The sequence below is a fragment of the Phalacrocorax aristotelis genome, chromosome 1 (genome assembly GCF_949628215.1).
Source record: "Phalacrocorax aristotelis chromosome 1, bGulAri2.1, whole genome shotgun sequence".
NCBI classification, from domain to species: domain Eukaryota; kingdom Metazoa; phylum Chordata; class Aves; order Suliformes; family Phalacrocoracidae; genus Phalacrocorax; species Phalacrocorax aristotelis.
The window spans coordinates 142,090,241-142,110,732 of record NC_134276.1 but is presented as its reverse complement, the minus strand read 5'-3'; the positions used below and the strand labels follow the sequence as shown (position 1 = coordinate 142,110,732).

At 40.3% G+C, this 20,492-nt stretch overlaps 1 protein-coding gene across 2 annotated transcripts in view; it reads left to right on the top strand.

Moving 5' to 3' along the window:
- LOC142065967 (1-acylglycerol-3-phosphate O-acyltransferase Pnpla3-like) overlaps positions 1–20,492 on the top strand; it is a 59,157-nt gene that overhangs the window by 33,493 nt on the left and 5,172 nt on the right. The window contains exons 1-8 of one of the 2 annotated variants that reach the window (XM_075112828.1): positions 4,553–4,890; positions 11,135–11,367; positions 12,148–12,213; positions 14,232–14,441; positions 15,577–15,637; positions 17,797–18,012; positions 18,972–19,104; positions 20,118–20,234. In XM_075112828.1, coding sequence (XP_074968929.1) covers positions 4,704–4,890; positions 11,135–11,367; positions 12,148–12,213; positions 14,232–14,441; positions 15,577–15,637; positions 17,797–18,012; positions 18,972–19,104; positions 20,118–20,234 — 1,223 coding nt within the window. In that variant the 5' untranslated portion in view covers positions 4,553–4,703. Of the gene's footprint in view, positions 1–4,552; positions 4,891–11,134; positions 11,368–12,147; positions 12,214–14,231; positions 14,442–15,576; positions 15,638–17,796; positions 18,013–18,971; positions 19,105–20,117; positions 20,235–20,492 lie in introns of those variants that run through there. The other variant, XM_075112820.1, reaches the window with a different exon arrangement.

Here is a 20,492-nt window from a genome sequence, read left to right as displayed (position 1 = left end):
GTTTTTTGTTAAATAGCTGGAATATTCATAATCAAACATGCCATGATCGTATTACAACACCTCCAGTACAAAACATGGCGAGGACTGAAATTCTTCCAGATGGTGTTACTCCCAAAATATTAACTACAGGGGAAATGGAATTGTTTACACCCATGGATTGTGTGGTGGGACCACGACCTATTAGTCTAGATGTGAAGATTCATATAATAACCCCGCAGAATGTTGTATGGCTCTGTACCCCAACTTCTCCTCTTATTTTACATCCTCTCTTGGTATCAGATTCTCGAGTTCCTGTATTTCAGGTATCTTCAACAAATACCTTTGCTTTATCTAGAGGAGACAGCATTGGAACAGTGTTATTGGTGTTGCAAACCTGACATTGAATCGAAGTTCAATCTGAAAAAGCACAAGCCACAGCTCTTCAATCTGTGTGGGCAATTACCCCACATCAGGTTATCAAACCTGCAGTGATATTAGCTGAAGGAGCTGGAGCAATGGTGTATGTATTACTGGACAGAAATTGTCACCAGATCTTTAAGGCTGTCCAAGATCTCGGACTTGATGACTTGCCACCTGTCCAGTAGTGCTCCCATTACCTCCTGCTGCTGTGCTATCCTATGTATAAATTATGTGCCTTCAGCAAACCTATGTGCCTTCAGCAAACCTAGTACTTAAGTGGTACCATTCTTCTAAGGAGTTAAGGGCACTTTACAAGTGCACTCTCAGTTTCTCTTTTCTTTTACAGTAGATTTTATTTAATCCATATCTTAGGAAAACAGCACGCCTATATCACAGTTAACATGGTAGCTAAATGGAAAGGATTAAGGCAGAATCGTTTGGTGGTTAAATGATGGACAGAATGGCACGCCTGTTGAATTTACATGCCAGACATTGGGTTGGGTTGACACCTGTTTATAGAAGTTTGTAAGCTGTGTGCAGGTTTCCTGGTAGATTGTACCCCCACCAAACTATATTTGACTTCCATCATGTGGCCTTTCAGGCCTTACTTCATATTCCTGGAGTTATGGGGAAGTGATTATGGATTAGATTCAGTAGAGGATTTAGGATATGTCTGCAACACAGATTGCAGCATAGTATATGTAGGGGTACGCGAGATAAATGGCACAATCTTGAAACTGCGTATTGTACAGCTGCAGAAGGGTTAGTTGGTAGTGCTTTGTGGTGAGGCTGCATCAGCTTTCTCAGATGTCCCGTATTTTAGAGCTAGCTCCAGGATCTTTATCCTAAACAGCTATGTGCAGGGCAGGTAAAACTGGAATTAAACAGATAAACTGAATTAACTGAAACTGGAATTAAACAAATAAACTGAAAAATGTGGAGAAAAAAAAAGGAAAGAAAAAGAAGGATTAGAATAGGTTTTGAGAGGAAGGACAATTATCTTTTTAGGCAGGGAGGTGAGATAGCCACTGATTAGCCAAAGGTTCAGTGTGTCAAACTAATCTACCCTATTGATGAGGCAGCTGCTTTTCCAGGGAAGGGAAATGGGATCCTTCCTGTCCATATGTACCTCAGTTGTTTTCTGTTTGTTTTGTTGCGCTTTTTTTGTGTTGTGTTTTGTGGGGTTTGGTTTTGGGTTTTTTGTTTGTTTTTAAAAGAGCAGGCGTACACAGGAAGGGGAGTGCAATGTTGGTGAGCAAACTTGGTGTTGTGTACTGGGGAATCACAATACATTTGAAAAAAATTGATCTAAGTTGAGATGCAGAAGGACCTGCATTTATCAGCTGATCATAATATAAGTAATCAGAATCAGTAACTCAGCTTCCCTAGCAAACACTGTGTAAGGCTCTAATGAAACCCCAACTGAAGGCCTGGTTGCAGTACTGGTTGGGGAGAATTTGTAGCACCTTCCCCATGAGAGGAAGCTAGAGGACCTCAGCTCCCCGAGTGTCACAGAATGAGGGTTGGCAGGGAATGAGGCGTATCGCTCCAGACATTGTCAGTGACATAAAGGAGATAACTAATGTAAAAGGACAAAGGAGAAAAGCAGCTGTTTATGAGCTGGCCATGTACCATTTTATGGTAGAAGTAAGATTCCTTCTAACTATTAAAGAAATGAGGCTTAGGAACAGCCTTCTCGTGACAGTTTAGCGATAGGAATTATTTTTTAAATGGGGTTGATCTCTAGCAGTAAAATTAAGATTAGCCCTGAAAAACCTATTGATGGGATAATGCTCTGAAAATTCCCTGCTCCCATGCCACTTAACTGGCTCTCTCTGTCAAATTTCTGCAGATGTTCAGAAATGTCCCTCTCTGAACACCTCAGTGTTGCTTTTCCAAAAGCACGGATTAAGAAATGGAACTCTCCAGCACTTAGGCTCTGAGTGAACAGCATGAGAGCACAGATAGAATATGAAAATAACAGAGCTGGCCATTTCCTTTAGAAGAGCATGGAAAATGGTAGGGGTCACAGTCACCTCTCCCATGAAACAGGGCTCCTCTAAGAAGCGTGGGATGTGGTTTCATCTCCCTCTTCAGCTCCCTCTTCCCTGTGCACGGAGTTCAGTCTTGCACCTTTCTCTTGCCTAAAGGAAGGGAAGTGCCTAAATGACAGACAGGATTGGTATTAGGAAACTCTGCTTGGCCCATTGAAATGGTGAGGTGATAAACGGATTAAGACACACAGCCCAAGAAGACAGAGGTGACTAGACTGCGAAGTGAGAGGTGGGAAAACTGGAAGTTTGGCCCAGTGCTTCTGGTCCTCACTTAGAGGCAGAATCCTGAGTTTCTCATCATAGTGTTTTGTTCAAAATCTCCCTGTAAAAACTACAAGAGATTGCTCAGTATGGCTTCAAGCCCACTCAGATCGAAAAAGAACTTGGATTGTGCTCTTTCTGGCAGTGTGCTGTCTTTAAATAAAAAATTGTGCAACACCACCTCTCCTAGGTGTATTTGGAAAGTATGAGCTCTTCTCGGACTTTTTCGATATTTTTAAATCCAATTGTTAGGATATGATGGTGCATACAAGTAGCTAAAGAGGTTTTCTGCAGTCCTGAGAGACGCAATTAAATATTAGAGGATTTCAGACATGCTGTTCTGGGTTTTTTTCATAGTCCAGCTCTGGGGAGCTCCCTGCAGGGCAAGGTGATTGTTGTGAATGCCCTTCTGAGCCACTCAATCTCCACCAGCATTACAGCGGGAGCCTAATGGAAACGCTGGGATTTGTGGTGAGGAGTCACGCACAAATACCACTTCCTCCTACAACTTTTAGAGGAAATAGGCACCTTTTACAGGGAGCTAAATCCTGCCTGGACATGTCAGATGCATTTAAGACTTCCAGAGGACTTGAGCAGAGAAACATTTAGGGCACATCTCTGGCCTCCAGTGCAGCACTCCACAGAAATACCTGAACTAGTGGTGAGCAAAATAGTCTGTAGAGCTGAAAGTATGATGGCATTGCTACACTGATGCAAACACGAGTCAGGGCTGGTTGACACACCACCTTCTTCACACAGGCATGTTATATATCAAATAGATCTCGCACAGTGCTGTGCTAATGAACGTATGGGCCTGTTTGCAGTGAAGTTAGACATTGTGATGCGGCACTGTATTAAGCAGTCCTGTACAGACAGTTGCGAGTGATCATATTAATCAGTTGGTGCCAATCACTCATCAGCGTGCTACAGATTTTCTGGAGGTCTTCAGGTGCTTAAAGATGCCATTACGACACCTCTGAAAGGCCACCAGTGCCTGTTGCCTGGTTTTGATGGATCAGTCAGGTGAGTATTATTGAAACTCTGCTGGATGACACCGTTTTGCAAGTGGCATTTAGTTGCTTTGCTTGTACTTCTGTCTGTAAAATATTGGTAGAACATGAACAGAGAATCGTGTAAGTGAATGCTTTGAGATAATCAGAAAAAAAGCAGATTGTTCTCTGATCTTTGCTTTATAAGCTTAGTATTATCATCGTTAATTTGCTCTTGAAGTTTATCACAGGCCTATTGAACAGCGCTTGCTCTTGCAGCAGGTGACGACATACCAGAGACGGCAGACGCTGGCGGCGCGATACGTTCCTCTGAGCCTGGCACCGTCAGGGCGACCGCGGAACCCGCGCGGGCTGCAGGAGCAGGGCCGCGTCCCGCTGCCCCGCCGCAACGGGGAGCCGCGGCAGACCCCGGCGTTGCCTTCGTTTCTTATCTGAAGGCCAAAGGGCGCGTTTCAAGGTTACCGCAACCCGCCCGCCGGAGCCTTACCTAACCCCGCCTGGGCCCCGCTTCGCGGCTCTGGGTGGGGTGTGCGGGGCGAGCCCCGCGGGACCGAGCCGCTCGGGAGCGGAGAGAAGCCAGGCGCCCCGCAGCGGAAGGGGGCCGTGGGGGCCGGCCTAGGCCGCGGGGAGCTGAGGAGCCCGACGGACACAGAGCAGCAGCCGCCCCACGCGGGGCTCGGGTCACGAGTCACGAAAAGCCGCGGCCACCCTCTGATGGGGGGGGGGGGGGGAGGGGGGTGGGAGCGGGAGGAGGCGGGGCTATATTTGCATCTGCCCTCGGGTTGGCTGCGGCGCCTTGGGCCACGGGGGCAGGGCGAGCGGAGGCGCGGGATTGGCTGCTGCGCGGGCTGGTGGCGCTGGGCGCGGCGGCCATGTAAGCCGCAGGGCGCCCCAGCCGCTCGTGCCTCAGTCGCGCGGCGGCGGCAGGAGCTGCCTGCTGCCTGAGGGCCCGCGCGCTGCCCTCCGGCCGCCGGTGACGATGCTGGACCGCGAGCGCGGCTGGAGCGTCTCCTTCGCCGGCTGCGGCTTCCTGGGCGTCTACCACATCGGCGCCGCCACCTGCCTGCAGGAGCGCGCCCCGCACATCATCCGCGACGCCCGGCGCATCTACGGCGCCTCCGCCGGGGCGCTCGCCGGCGCCGTGCTCGTCGGAGGCGGCTCTCTGGGTCAGCGGCTCTGCCCCGGCGGCGGCGGGTCCGGCGGGCGGAGGGGAGCGGGGCGGGGCGGCGGGCTGAGGTGACTGAGGCGACCGAGGCGACGGGCGTGCCCCGCGCCGCCTGCGGGAAGGGGGTGGCGGGGCCGGGACCGACTCGGTCCCGCTCGGCCGGCGTTGCGGGGTGGGCGGGGCTGCCCTGCCCTGCCCTGCCCTGCCCTGCCCTGCGGGCTGGCTGTTTTGCTCTCTTTCTCGTTTTCTGCCACCAAAAGGAACATGATCCCCTTTATGAAATTAAATCCGAACGGGCCGTACGACCCCGTAGGTGCTGGGCTGTCTTCTATTCCCTTACGTCTCATCCCGCCCAAATCTCACCTCCGAGTAAAACACGCAAAACCCGTGTGTTTCCTTGAGGTGTCTTCACTTTGGAAGGATGTTTAGCAGCCTCCCGGGCTTAAGAAACGGTCTTTACGATGCCTCATCGGATTTCAACACTACTTGTAGTAAAATCGCTGGAGTTTGCAACCCCAGGTACAGGGACGGATACGCGCCCGTCTCGGGAGTTGCTGTGCGTCCTGCGCTCGGAGTTGCAAATACGGGGCTGATGGCAGCTGCTCTTGCCTTTGTGCAAAGCAGAGGACTTAAAATCTTGGGAGAGTTGGAGGTAGCTGAGTCCTCATACCCTTCAAAGCAAGCAAACTAACCCTGTCATCAGTTTGAAACAAAATAAATACACTTTATTGGAAAATAGTACGGTTACCTTTGATCCAAATTTATATGAAGTTTCAGTTAGCTTTAACTTTCTTCCTCTAAAGCTTCTCTTTTTCTTGGGGTAAGGCTAAGAGAGTTAAGGTCAGGGTTTAGGTTAGCTTTAACGTGCTTTTCCTCTTTAATCCGTGCACAGTGTATATTGCATAGGTCACTTAGATATATGATTAGAAACAATGGACTGATTAAAATCACTGATTTTAATTGTAATTTAAGTAATAGAGTTAATCTTATTTTGTATTTATACCGGATAAAAGATGTTAGTTTGCAACTAAATATAGCCTCTCTTGTGAAATAAGCGCCTATTTTCTAGTAGTAGGAAAAGTATATGTAGTGAATTGGACATGTTAGACATTAAAGTAAGCTTGATAGAAGTAAAATGTCAAGGTGTTACTATAGTGACCGGAATGCAGTTAAAAAGGTGTATGAAATATCTGGAAATCTGAAATTGGTTTTCCTTTTAAACCAGAGAAATCCACTGAATAAAAGCTTGTCTAGTTCATGACACAACACTGATTGTTTATGTTAACGGTACCCTGAACAGGTTTAGGGCTAAAACGTTTTGTAAATTTACATTTCATCTTACTTATAGGTGGAGGAAGAGAACAATGAGTGCTTATTTTGAATTTGGAGAGGATTTGGGTTTTGCTTTTAAATTTCTGAGTGAACAATTCACTGACTAAAATGAACAGTTCTCTGTAAGTGCAAGAGAATAATGATGTGAAATGCTTGTCCTTGCTGTTTAGCCACTGATCTCTAGCACATATGCTTATTTTTTTCAAAACTTTAGCAATAAACTTGTGCTACTTAAACTTTTTAATTTAATTTTGCTGTAATGTCCTAGCATAACACGCTTGAGTTGTTAGGAGCCTAATACAAGCTTTTAAAACAAATCATATTTATCCACAGTAACTATTTTTTTAACATATCCAATTTTAAGTCTTAAGTCATTGTAAAGTATTTAAGAAGGAAGCCGCCTTAAATATTTTAAGTGCTCTTAAGCACACAAAAAAAATATTGTATACCTGAAAGTATGTGTTATTAACAGCATTTAAAATTTTTAGCATTTTAATAACTGAAACTTGCGGACTTCAAATTATTCCCTTGTCTTTCCCTTCTCATATGCCAACTGAGATTTTGGCTTTTTTCTGACTAGTAGAGCAGCTAGTATGTGTGTGATCACTGGCCAAGGTATTGTATTTCACGGGCAAGTGTATTTCTTTTGGAAGCCTTTTTTTTTAAAAAAAAAAAAAAAAAAAGCCACTTTGAATTGTCTCCCAACATTTCCAAGCTAGCCACATTCTAAAATCTGTAAATCATTGTAAATTCATCAAACTAAGAAGGTATTCCCATGTTAATTCCAGATCTTCTTAGCTGTTAATTTTTTGTGGGTTTCTGTGAAAGCAGAGGTTTTGAAGTAAGCTCTAAAGAAACACTATCTGGGTATAATAATTTGATATAAACAATTTCATTAGTTTGTATTGTATACCTTCCTTACACTGATATGCTTTAATATACAGTATTTATTATTTCTGCAGTTGTGTTTATAACTCCACGTGTTTCCACAGTTGCATTTCACAGTGGGAAGACAGAGCCAAACTCTTCTCAGAGATGGGTAGAGGAAGGATGAGAGACAGCAGACACAAGCTGGAACATGGCAAATTCTGATTAGGTGTAGGGGAAAGAAATGTATCATGAGAATGGTAAAATACTGGAACAGGTGCCCAGAGAGGTTGTGGCATCTCCATTCTTGGAGGTGTTCAAGACTTGACTGGACCCAGACTTGAATTGGTATGCTTGTTGGTGCACATAAAACTCCGAGTATGTACGTATATGAACAGGGTTTTTGACTAAAATTGACTTGTATATTTCATCTCTTACAGGTTTGTAGCCAGATGTTTTAAATACAGGGTTTTCTGTGTGCTTCATGTTGCCTGTTGGATAGGCAAATGGAGAGTGTGTAGCATTTCAAGTTCAAATAAATGGAAACATTAGCTATTGAATGGGGAAATAAGTGTACTTTTCCAGACTGAGGGAGACCTTTCCTTCATGGATTTTGGGGGAAGGTAGAGGAAGAGGCTTAGAGGTGAAGTTGAGGGTGAAGTGCATTCCAGGCTATTTCAAACTGGAACTGTTAAGGTGTACTGCTCTTGTTAGGTCTTTCCCATGGATGTCTTGGAGATCTGGTATTTCGGTGGTGATGTGGTTATCCATTCTAGCGGGGCACTAAAGAGAACAGGTTTGGTGGGAGCGGTAAATATGATGTCAGGTTTTATTCTGTGGGAAACAAATTAATAGTTATTTAACTGTTTTCCTGGTTTCAACTGGGATAGCGTTAATTTTCTTCCTGGTAGCTGGTATAGTGCTGTGTTTTGGATTTAGGATGAGAATAATGTTGATAACACACTAATGTATTAGTTGTTGCTGAGCAGTGCTTACACTAAGTCAAGGACTTTTCAGCTTCTCGTACTGCCCTGACAGCAAGGAGGTTGGAGGTGCACAAGAAGCTGGGAGGGGGCACAGCTGGGACAGCTGACCCAACCTGGCCAAAGGGATATCCCGTACCATATGACATCATGCGGAACAAAAAAAACCTGGGGGGATCTGGGCAGGGGGGCACAGCCACTGCTCAGGAACTGGCTGGGCATCAGTCACTGAGTGATGACCAATTGCATTGTGCATCACTTGTTTTGTATACTCTTTTATCAGGATTATTATTTTCCTTTCCTTTCCTGTCCTATTAAATTGTCTTTACCTCAACTGACTAGTTTTACCTTTTTTCCAATTCTCTCCCCCATCCCACTCTAGGGGAGTGAGTGAATGGCTATGTGGTGTTTAGCTGCCTGCTGGGTTAAACCACAACAACCATTAAGAATAGGACTATAGGAATATAACTAGGTCTATAGGAATATAACTAGAGACAGTTCACATTTAATAGGAACATTAATTTCTTTAGCTCTCTTGCATTTCAAAAAGTAAAACAGATGTACCAAGTTCTGCCTGAAATCCCAGTCTGACTTGAGCTCTAGCCCTCTGTCATCTTCTGAGAAGATTCCATGTTGGAATAAATCAGCCTAAGAGGTAACTGTATTCTAGCCCTGTTGAGGAAGGAAGGGAGAAGAAAATGAAGTTGGAATACCTTGAAGTCTGTTGAATTAATAATGAACAGCTTTCAGTGTTATAATATCACATACTGCTGGCTAGACACAACATACTCTTTTTTTTGCTTAAGAGCCCTTCTTGTATTTAAAATAGGTTACAATGCATTTTTCTTCCCTGTAGGCTACCTCAAATGTAGAAATTCTTTTATGTGGAAGAGATGGGTAAACTGTGAAATCAAATTTCATTTTGATGGGTAGTTATTTTCTGAAAGGAAGTTGAAATGAAGGAGTTCAAATCTAAACTTTTAGAGGCCATCAGTTTTGTAGACCTGCAAGTTATGGGGCCTGTAAAGTGAGCTGATACTTGCCTGACACTTTTTGCTGTGAAAGGTAAAGAATCACAACACAAGGTTAGTAGAGGGCACTGGTTTACTGCATATTTTTTTCTGCAGGAACAGACCTGCAGTGCAAATGAGTGAAGATGTTGCCATGTTGCAAACTTAGATAATAGCTTGAGCTTTAATTTGACAGGATGCTAGCTAGAAAAACAGGGTCAAGACGTGGCAGAGAAGTGAGAGTGTGAGTATTTGCTCATGTGTCTGTGCATCCAGTGTTCTTGGTCTGCTTTTTAGAACAAGCAATTTACTTGCCTGGCACATAAGTTTTCAAAAATACTTATTTTGCAAAAGGAAATTAATGCATGCACTAAGACTGCTGTTCCTGAACGGAGTTCTGGTAGTTTAGTATCTCAGAGTCCTGCAACATCTGATTTCTCTCTTTAGAAGATTGAACATTACTAAATTAGTTTATTTTAAAAAAGGGAGGTAATTTATACCTGAATGCATGAAAAATAGAACTGCTAAAACTGCCTGCATAACTGCTTTTGGAAATAACTTCTTCACTTGCCAGAACGTGACTCGTGCCTTTTTTTTATTTGCATGTAGAACGTTTCACAAACATAAGTATATATTTGACCATGAACTGTGAGCTGTTCCTAATCGTTTGCTGTCTTCTGGGGTGGGAGGTGGGGTCAGGCTGGTAGTGTCGTTGGATTCACGGCCCAAGACTTCACTCTGTAAGGGTGGAACAAAAAAAACTGCAGTGGTAAAAATGGAGTATGTCTGATACTTTAGATTTTTTGAGATATACTCTTTTTGAACACAGACTCTTGGTTTACTGTCTTAAGAATGAGAAAGGTTTAGGTATTGCTATTTGAGTGGTAAAAAAAACATTGTAGAAAAATAATGTTTTTGGAAATGAGTCTGAACTCAAAGGCTTAGAGCTGTTTCCAGTGCAGTGCTCACATTTAACTTGATAAGTTGAATCCTATCTATTCTAGAAAGAGTCTATGTAAGTTAAAATATGCAAGTTCTGAAAATATTTTTAGATGACCTTGTAGCATATCACTCAGGTTAATAACCTGTTACTTTGACCTTCCTCCCTACCCCCTTTCCTCTACCAAGGTGACGAGCTTATCAGGCAATTTCCTCAAACTACACCCTGGAGAAACATGACATTAAAAATTCAAACAAAACATTGCATGTGCATGAGCTGCTGTTCTTAATATGGCTAGGTGTGTGATTATTAAAATGATTTTAGTGTTTTTGGGGAACAATTGTCTTCTGTAGTGGTTTGATCTAGTTTCCAAATGCTCATTTAATTGGGGAAAAAATTGTTATGTCTCTGTTAATAGTTGTAAAAATGCACCTTTTTGGGTGGAGGCTTGTGTGAGAGGTGTTACAGATCTCCTACACATTCCTTACCCACTGCTTTAAGAACTTCCCCATGATGTTCCTTACCATAAGTTTACATTTAATGTTCCCTTTATTGTGTTTATGTAAAAATGAAGATAAGTCATGCCCTGAAATCTTGAAGTTTGCTTCAAGTCCAACAATTGTTACTAACTGTGATGAACCCTGGTGCTCTGCTTCTTCAGCAGACATACTGTGGATCTTAAGTCTGTGCATCATACACTGTAGTTTTTTATGGATGTTGCATATGGAATATGTTCATGCATGCATACTTACGGAAGGTCACTCATCTTTCTTTTTTCTTAAAGAATGTGTTTCTGGAATGAATAATTCCTAAAGGAAGCATCTTCTATGGATATCTTAAACCTAGAGTCTATATATAAATAACATGGACTTAACTTAGTGGCTGGGTCTTCACCAGGAGTTCTATTTGAAAATCTCAAGTGACTTTTTTTTTTCCTCAGAAAACTCCTAAACTATGTTAAACACTAATGGGCAGTTATTTTACCTGTTAAAAAGCTCTTGAATTTTTGTGCTAGAGAAAAGTTGGAGCTCTAGTCACGCTTTACTACTGGAAGCATGTCTGTTGGTTTTTGACATATCTTCTGTTTGTAAATTAAATGCATTTTATTTTCAGCTCAAGCTTGTGCAGACGTTCTGGCATTAGCCAAAGAAGCTAGAAAGCGAAATCTTGGTCCTCTTCACCCTTCCTTTAATGTGGTAAAGATAATAAGAGATGGACTGATGAGAAATCTTCCAGAAAATGCTCACCAGTTGTCATCGGGCAGACTGTGTATTTCACTAACCAGAGTATCAGATGGTAAAAATGCATTGATATCTAATTTTAACTCTAAAGAAGAAGTTGTCCAGGTATGTTTATTTTTGGCAACTTTTAAAAAGTTTCTGTAATCTTAAGTCCACTTAATGTCATCCATTGGATTTCCTTTTTAGACATTTTAGGATATTGTGACTTTGACAGTATTTTAAAGATGAGTTCAAGCTTCGTTAGACTAAATTCACTTACTAGTTTTCCCAGTCAATGTATCTGTGAACTGTTTTAGTAAACTGGTGCGAGGAATCAATCTCAAAAAGGACAAATGCCTTTAAAGTGCAGTGTATCTAATGAAACTATATCCTGCATGAACAGAAATTTTTTAAAGCTCCTTCTTATAAAAGCAGTGATCAAGAAACAGTCAAAATATCTTTTTAAAATTCTTAATATCAGTTACAAAACTAGCCTAATGTGATCCCAGAATGTTGATATTTGCGTCCTCAGTTAGTGACTATGGTTACTCAGAAAATACACAGCATGAGTGAATGATCCTAAACTTTTCCTTGCTAATTAGCATTTCTAGAAATGGTCTTTTAGTGAGTCTTACCTTTTTTTTTTTTTTTTTAGATGAAGTGTGGATGCATTCTAAAAAAGAAATGTGAAATACCCTCATCCTGTTTCGAATAATGCTTGATAATACCCTTCCCCCCCCCCCCCCCCCCCCTTCTTTTTATTCAGGTATACTTGCTGGGATTTTTGCTCGGTTGCTGGGTTGGTTGCTCAATTGTATTTGCTAACATCTAAAGAGATAAGGATACATTATAATTTCAATAATAGAACAGCTACCATTTAATCTATATGGTCTCATTTTCCTACAGGCTTTAATCTGTAGTTCATTTGTCCCTATTTATTGTGGCCTAATTCCACCATCATTTAGAGGTGTGGTAAGTATGTATTGTTAAGATCTAAAAATGGTTCTAGCTATTCTGAAAGTATTAAGAGACAATGTGTATGTTTTTTTGGTTATCCTACTGTAAAATAAATACCTTCATCATAGCTTCTGGTACCGTTAACTGTATGTTACAAGTTTTCAAAAAAGCAAGGGAGCACTAAATGTGTGGAAAATCTGTGATGTGTATTTCTTCTCCACCCTGCAAAACACATACACGTGCTTACTCACTCTCTTAAATTTCTTGCTTGCTCATGTAGTAATTAAAAGAGGGTATTCTAGGCTAGCAAATATTTAATTTAAGGATAAATATTTATTGAAGAATGTGATGCTCATTCACCTGCACAGATTTATAGAAAGAGTCATTTATAATTGTTTAAAATCTTGTAGGATAGCTTATTGTATACCTTTGTGTTCTTGCTGTAGGTAGATCTGCCTTAAAACTGGATTAAAGTTCCATGTTCAGTTAGATATAAACAAAACCTTTCTAATGTCTTCTGTCATTTGTGTCAGTGTAAGAAAGGCTGCTTTTTAAAGGTGAAGTGTCAGGATATCGGTCTGTTCTATTACTTCACAGGAACTGTTGGTTACAAAACCTCTTAATACTTCACAGCTATATTTTTTTTTTTCCTAAATCCTCCATTAAAGGGGCAACAACAGGCAAAAAGTTAGTATAGTTTGTTGTAGGTGTTTTGATTTAACAGGTCTGGAAGCAGACATGCCTTTCAAATCAGGGCAGTGCCATTCATGGCTTTTTGCTATAGTGTTGTATTAACTTGCATTTGCTTTCCTTCACACTTTGGAGCTCCTTACTCAAGGAGCAGGGAAGAGTATTGGAAGAAAACTGAAAACATCTTTAACAGTGGTTGATTACAGACTGTTCTCAGGGCAATTTGGAAGTGCTAAAAGGTCAAGGATAGGCATGAAATGTATTTTCTTTTTCATGCTGAAATTTAAGCAAAAGTGATTAGAACTGTATAGGGATTTTTCTTTATCTGTACTTCTAAACCTTTATGTCGTCTTAAACTCTTCCAGATTAAAGGTGTTATGAAAACAGGATGTTGGACTGATTCCAAGGTTTAGGTGGATCCAGGCTAATCTGGGTATTCAGTTCTTGTCACCAGACAACAATGTTATTTTAAAAGGCTTAGTTCAGAGTACAAAAACATACAAGTGATGCTTTATTTGGTCCTATTTTGAGGGAAGGAATCATTATATCTTTTTGATCTTTGCAATTATTTTGAGATTATTTTAGTACTTAGGAGGCATTTTTGATGTAACTTGGTAAGAACACCAGGTTGGCATGACTCCTGTAGGGCTTAAACGCAGTACAATGTCAAGTGTAAACTTTGTAGCATCTTACTGTTTACTGGCTTGGTGTTTCATGCATGTATACATTAAAACAAACACTTAGATATACCTACTGAAAGTTATGCTTAACTGCTAGTAGTGAAGCTTTTGGGTGTGGTGGGTTATGTTTGGGGTTTTTTATCCCTTTCAAACAGAGCAATGGTTTTAGATTAAAAAATTACTAGGGGGAACAGATAGGCAGAAACTCCAAGTAATTAAAACCATTTGCCTCTGTAGAACAGTGACTCAGATGGGTGCTTCCACCTTTTAATAATTTCATGAGAAGGCTGTGTGCTATGGCTCCTCCTTTGCCAAACCTGTTGTGTTGTACTTGATACATCCACAAAGGACTTGGTGATACTGCACATGTACTTTAGTGATTGCATTATACACTTATAGGAAGTTTGTCGGTTGCTGCATGCTGCTGGGTCTAAAGAGCGTCCAAGAAAGCTGACAGGATGGAACAGGCTGCTCTAGAAGAGCATGTTGGAATATTTTTTAACTGGCATTAGAGGACAAAGCATGCTACTCCAAATGATTATCCTGGGAACATAGGCAGAGGCTGTTCTGTTACAGTCTTAAATGCTATTTAATTCTTGCATGGGAAATCTGGTAGTTAGAAATTTTTAGCCTTTGAGACTTTATTTCTGTTAATTGTTGTAGCGCTATGTGGATGGAGGAATCAGTGACAACTTACCTCACTATGAATCTAAGAATACCATCACAGTTTCACCTTTTGCTGGGGAGTGTGATATCTGTCCAAAGGGGAATTCTGCCAACTTTCATGAAATGAATGTGACCAACACCAGCATTCAGCTCAGTTTGGGAAACCTTTATCGTTTAACACAAGCGCTCTTTCCACCAGAACCTAAGGTAAGTCACTGCCTTCATGTAGTTACTAAAACATCGTTCCACATAAATGCCTTGCTTTTGCAGAAAGCTGCAGTAATCTTAGCATTTCATCTAGTCATATAAACTTTTCTGGTGACCTTTCTCTTCTTGTTTCTATTTTTTTCATAGTTGGTCTTCATTCTCCTTATTTTTAGTCTCTCTCAGACTAAAAATGCATGTCCTGCTATTGGCTTTCAGTATTTATTTGGGAATTAGCACAGGATTCTATCATAAATCAACACTGATAAATTAATAACTGTCAGTTTGTAGTCCTTTCATGTATATCTGCTAACTAGGTGCTTCAGAACTTACAAAACCATGAAGCTTTAGAACTTCTTGTAATTTTCTCAGTTAATACTTAATGCAGACGAGTTGCCTTGAAACTTTGCTAAGTGCTGTTGGTTGCAGATCTGACCAGGGAAATGTTCTTGAATTGCTGTTGTGGAGCTGAAAAAATGAAAACAGACTTTGCCAATTGGCTTGGGATATACTACAGAGGAGAAGTAATGTTCCTGACTGCTATAGATATATTTCTTAATTGAGAGCTTTTTGACCACTTGAAGAAAAATGTTAAATTCTATTTATGTAGGCTTTAATTTTTTTTGTTCTTTTTTTTTTTTTTTGTCTAGGACTACTTGTAGGTGAGCTGGTGGTACATCGGGTGAAAGATGTTTTCATATGGAAGACAGTCTGAGTCTGAGCATGAGAATTGCACAGCTGACTTTCCATAGTTTTGGGAAGTGGGAAGCACTGGGAGGGAAGGAGGGGAATTGGCATACTCCAAGCCACCCTGTCTCATTGTTGCTTGCATCTGCTGAAAGGCTAGTCAAAGAAACCAAAGGGGAGGAAATTCTTGCAAACTGTTACAATGCTGCCCTTTTAGGTGAATAATTCGGTGCATCTGTAATGGCTGAAAGATAAGTTCACGTACACATGATCATGTATGCATCATCACAGTAGGCATATTAACCTGAATCTGTTGAATTATAGCAATTGTTAATGTAAACCTTTCTTAAAAGAATGGAGGGTGCAGGATGAAAAGCCACTTCCATGCACACTCTTGATCTTAAGTTGAATCCCCTTTTATTCGTCTGACTCATTTACCCTATGCTTGCAGGTACTGGGAGAGATCTGTGAGCAAGGATATTCAGATGCTCTTAAATTTCTGAAAGAGAATGGTATGTTACACTTGTCAATAATTACTGATGATGTGGTCTTAACCTGAGTTTGAAAAAAAACGGGGTGAGGGGGTTGTATGTAGCTAAGAAGGGGCACTAGGACTTTGAGGTTTTTGAAGGGATCATGATAAATTTAGGTACTACAGCTATGTGATTTCTACAAGAACTGTTCACCTGAGGTGAGTTGTGTTGCCACATAGAAATTGGACTTCTGGGTTTTTGTCAAATTTGTGTGAAGTGGATGTTAAGGTATTATTAAGTGAAATTACCAAAGTTTTCCAATTCTAGGGAAATCATATTATTAGCTGCTTCTGTGTTAATCGTGAAGGATACGGATAGGTTATTGTTTCCCACTCCTGGGAAACTTGTATCTTCTTATCACCTCCTATCTGCTGTATCATCCAAGTCAGTTTCTAGGTAAAGCCTAATAGTCCAGAAGTGCGAGCTGGCTAACAACAATATAAACTCAGTCACATACAAATCCTTAGTCTGTATCGTGGAAGACCTTTAGAAGAAGGTGACTTGTAATGTGGCAGTTGTTGGGATCCAGATAAGTTTAGGAAGAAGAATTGAAAACTGCTCTGCTCTACTCCTAGAATTCTAGTAACATATTTTATTTACTAATAAATGTTTTTGCTCTGCATACTTTGAGACAAACAAGGCAAAGACAATAACTTGATTTTAGCATAAAGTTAATCATGCGTTAATATGACTAGCTCCTGTGGTCTTTGGATGCAGAAGCAAATTGGTACTGGGTCGGATTAGAGAAATGGAAACTGAAATGTGGTGTTTGCGCTATTACACACAGTACCAGCTGCAGGAATGCAGTAATAGATTGATGTGCTCACTGCCTATACTCTGTTATAACTAATCATTAAATGTTCAAGTTTTCTTGGAAAAACATTTCCCTTTTAAAGAATGTCACAGTTCTGCTTAAGAGTTTGATTTTTCTAGTAATATTATTAAATATTTAATTAGAGAGTCATGCTTCATACTTTTACCAGGTGAGTAAAAGCACAAGCTATATAAAGAGCCTGTAATTTGTGGTTGTCTGTGCAGAGATGGGTTCTGTTACTGTACTGCACCCACAAGCTTCCTGTATGCATGTTTCCATCTGACACTAATATCTGAAATTCCTTGCAGCTCTTCCTTGGTGTCTTTCTCCCACATCCTCTCTGTATTGCACTATTGTCCTCCTTTTCATACTACTGATCCTGTAATCACCTTTGTTCTTCTGTCACAAGTTTGTCTTGCTTCTAGCTTAATCAGAGATAATTATAACCTTTCCAAACTCATTCATTATGAATCTCCTTCTTGTTAAGTTATTTCAACAGTAGGAATTATTTTTTTCCCCCATCTGTAACAGTTCAGATAACTTTTTTTTTTTTTTTTGGGGGGGGCGCTAAATTCACTGTATATTCTTCTGACATTTGTCTTCTAGGAGTAATTATAAGTAGGATACAGATTCTGTTGTATGTAGGTATGGATCCTAGTCACATTCGGTAGTCTTTATATACAAATAACTTCATAACAATCTTCTGGAAACCAAGTATAAATACCTTTCTTGTATTTTTCACTTTGTGCTCATTATGTAGTGCTTGTTTCAAAGGTAATTATCAGTGCTATTTCTTAACTGGCACCAGTTTTGCAAGGCAACCAATGTTGATATAGATCTGTACTTCGGAGGTATCTTAAAACAGTATCGCACCCTACTCGCTTTCCTTCTCAACCCTGTTGTAGCAGTACCTCAAAGTACTCGTGTGATACCTGCCATGTCAAATTTCCCAAATGTCTGATCTGGTTTAGGTGTTTTCTTTCAAATAAATATTAAATCAGTTTTCCTTTTCACCTCTAAATCATTTGCTTTCTTGCTGGAAAACAGCTTTGGTAAATGACTGTATGTTTCCAATGCAATTTCAGTTAACTGTTCGCTTTTTCTTTTTCTTTAGAACCTGTTTTAAAGTAAGACCTAAGCCTGCAAAACAGTATTCATCAGTGTGATTAAACGTTTGTGGGATTATAAGAGCAAGTATATTTGACATTGGGTAGATAATGTTCCCTCAGGGTAGGCCTTTGTGCAGATACACAGACCACAGGTACTGTAGAGGTACTCTGAAGACTGTGGATCGTGCCTAAGTGGAAGCTCTTTACTCTTTCAGGTATTGTAAATGACTCAATTTATATCCACTTGTCCTTCACAAAAAGAAATCCTTATGAGGCTGCGCAACACATTGACCATATGAAGAAAAAAAAATCAACAGAAAATAACAGAGTGGAAACTTTGAAACTAGAAGTACTGAATGACCAGCTGAAGCAAAATCCATGGCCTTTGGAGAAGAGCATATTTGAGAGTCTACCTCCTAGACTTCGTAAAGGTACGTGCTTCAGACTGTTTCATGTAACTTTGAATGGCAAACTTTCTTTGTTCGCCAATTACTTTTATAGTTTGCATAAGACTTTTTTTTTTATTCTTATAACTGTGATGTCAGAGACTAGCTCAACCCAAAAAAGTTCTTTAAATACTTACTAAATGTGAACATGTACATTTTGATTTAGCTACAGAAATAAAATTGAAGCAGGAGGAAGGAGCTATTTTAAACACTGCAGAGTTATGAATTGAGTTCTCATTTGGCTTTGGATAACTTTGTATATGCACAGTATTTTTGTAAGCATGTATTTCACGCCAAAGTTGCACCTCAAATCCAAACACTGGTTATCCTCATCTTATTTTTAAAACAGACTTCTGTGGGTTTCTAATTCTCTGGCTTTCCTGTCTTTTTAATAAACTGTTGACAGACCAGAACCACTTCTGATATTTCTTTAATCTACAACTTTTACCTAGGGTTTTTTTGTGGATGTTGTGCAGTATTTTGAAGAGCTGAATTTTGTGATCCCGGTGACCTAGGAGAACAAAATTTGAAGTGTGGCATTCCTTACAGCTATGTGTTACAGCTGGAATATGCTGAACTCAGAATTTGAACAAACTCCTTAGAGTTGTAGAGTCTCTAACAAGACAGGAATGCTATCTACAATACATAAGGGTTGTTGGAGAGATGAACTTTATATCATCTTACTATAAATTAATTCTTAGACTTATTGCTTAAAAGTTCTGGGTAATGCCTTTTGTCCCTGTGGTATGAGTCTGTGTTTCCGGTATTTTAAAATAGCACGGAGAAGGTTTATAAGAGTGCCTTCAGATTAATTATTTCATTTTCTAACTAAGCCCTATTCAGTAACACTTACAATGTTGACTGAAGATTACCAGACCTTGAGCAAACTATTTAAAGTGTTTTCAAATAGTCTAACATTTTTTTCAAAACCCATTATTTTTAAGCACTGCAGGAAGCCTGTAAAGAACAGAACGGATTCTACACTCAGTTCTCTAAACTCTTCCCAATGCGGGTGATATCCTACCTGATGCTACCGTATACGCTCCCAGTGGAGTCCGCTTACTCTGTTGCTTTACGGTAAAGAACTTTTAATGAACCATTTTAGAATTATTACACTTTTGGACATTTACTTATTGAGAGCTTATTCAGTGTTGCAGGCATTCCAGTACTCTAGAATTAAAGTGGTAGCTGTCCAAAGACCATTATTTCTACCTACATAATGCATTCTCCAAAGCCTCTATAATCTAAGGCTAGATAAACCTATTAAGAAGATTTCTAAACAATTTACTCTTATTACTAGTAGCTGCCTCATAGCTTCTTGAAAGAAGCACCCTTAATTGTGTTTTCCAGGAGCACATTCTTTATTACTATTACTATATTCTGTAGTGGTATTTGAACTCTATCCAGATAGTTCCTGTGCTTTAGCCTCTTTCTGAAGTTAGGAGTGAAATCCATTGTTTACTCACCAGTTAAATTTTCTTAGCAGGTTTGTTTAGGTTGAAAGTAAGTTGTGCTTTTGAAACAGGGCTTTATTTTATAAGTTTTTCAATTCTCGTGAAGGAGAAATTATGCTAAATGAATGCACCATGAACACTAAGCTTTGTCCTTGCTTAAGAGAATTCCAGTCCTTGAGCAGCAGACATTGTTATTATCTTCAGAAAATATTTGAAAACCAAATGTTCTGTAAATGGAACTACATAGAAATCCAGAAAAATATCTTGTTTCTGTGCCACTTAACATGGCACTTCTGTGCCATTTTTTGGCAGATGGGGAGGAAGGTCTCAGGATTATTTTGCAGGCTTCGTAAATGTTGGGGGCAGGGCATGGAATGCACATACTGGTCAACCACTCAGCATAGTTCAGAGATGCAGTGGTCTGTGCTGCCCTTTTTCTTAGCTTGTAGAAAAGAGACAAGTGGGCTAGATGGGAATTCAGGGAGGTTGGGAAGAACTGGAGGCCTTGGTGGGGGAGTTAACCTGGGGAGAATGAAGGCTGAGTTATTTTGTTGGGTGTTGGATGTGTTATGTAAACATAGAACAATGATTAGATTTACTGCTTACAAAACAGTTGTATTTTTGTTTTAATTGTAGATTAGTAAACTGGTTTCCCGACATGCCTGCTGATGTCCGATGGATGCAAGAACAGCTTTGTCGGATTGCTGCTACAGTTTATTCCCAGGCTAAAAGCAAGCTGTTGTGTACATCCAGGTAAAGTGGAGTGCTGCTGCGTGCAAATGATGCATTTTTAGAAATTCTCTCTCTTTAGTCAGAGCTTCATGTACAAAAACGTTTTTCTTAAAACAGGATTTAATAATTTTCTCAAAGGTAACACAAAACCCTTCTCATTGCTTCTAATCCTTGTTTCTTACGTGTATTTCCTGGTGCTTCTTGTTTATAACTGATCAAGAACTGCTACATATTGTAGATGAAGAGGGGTTGCCTGTTGGTAGGCTTATGCTTTTTGGG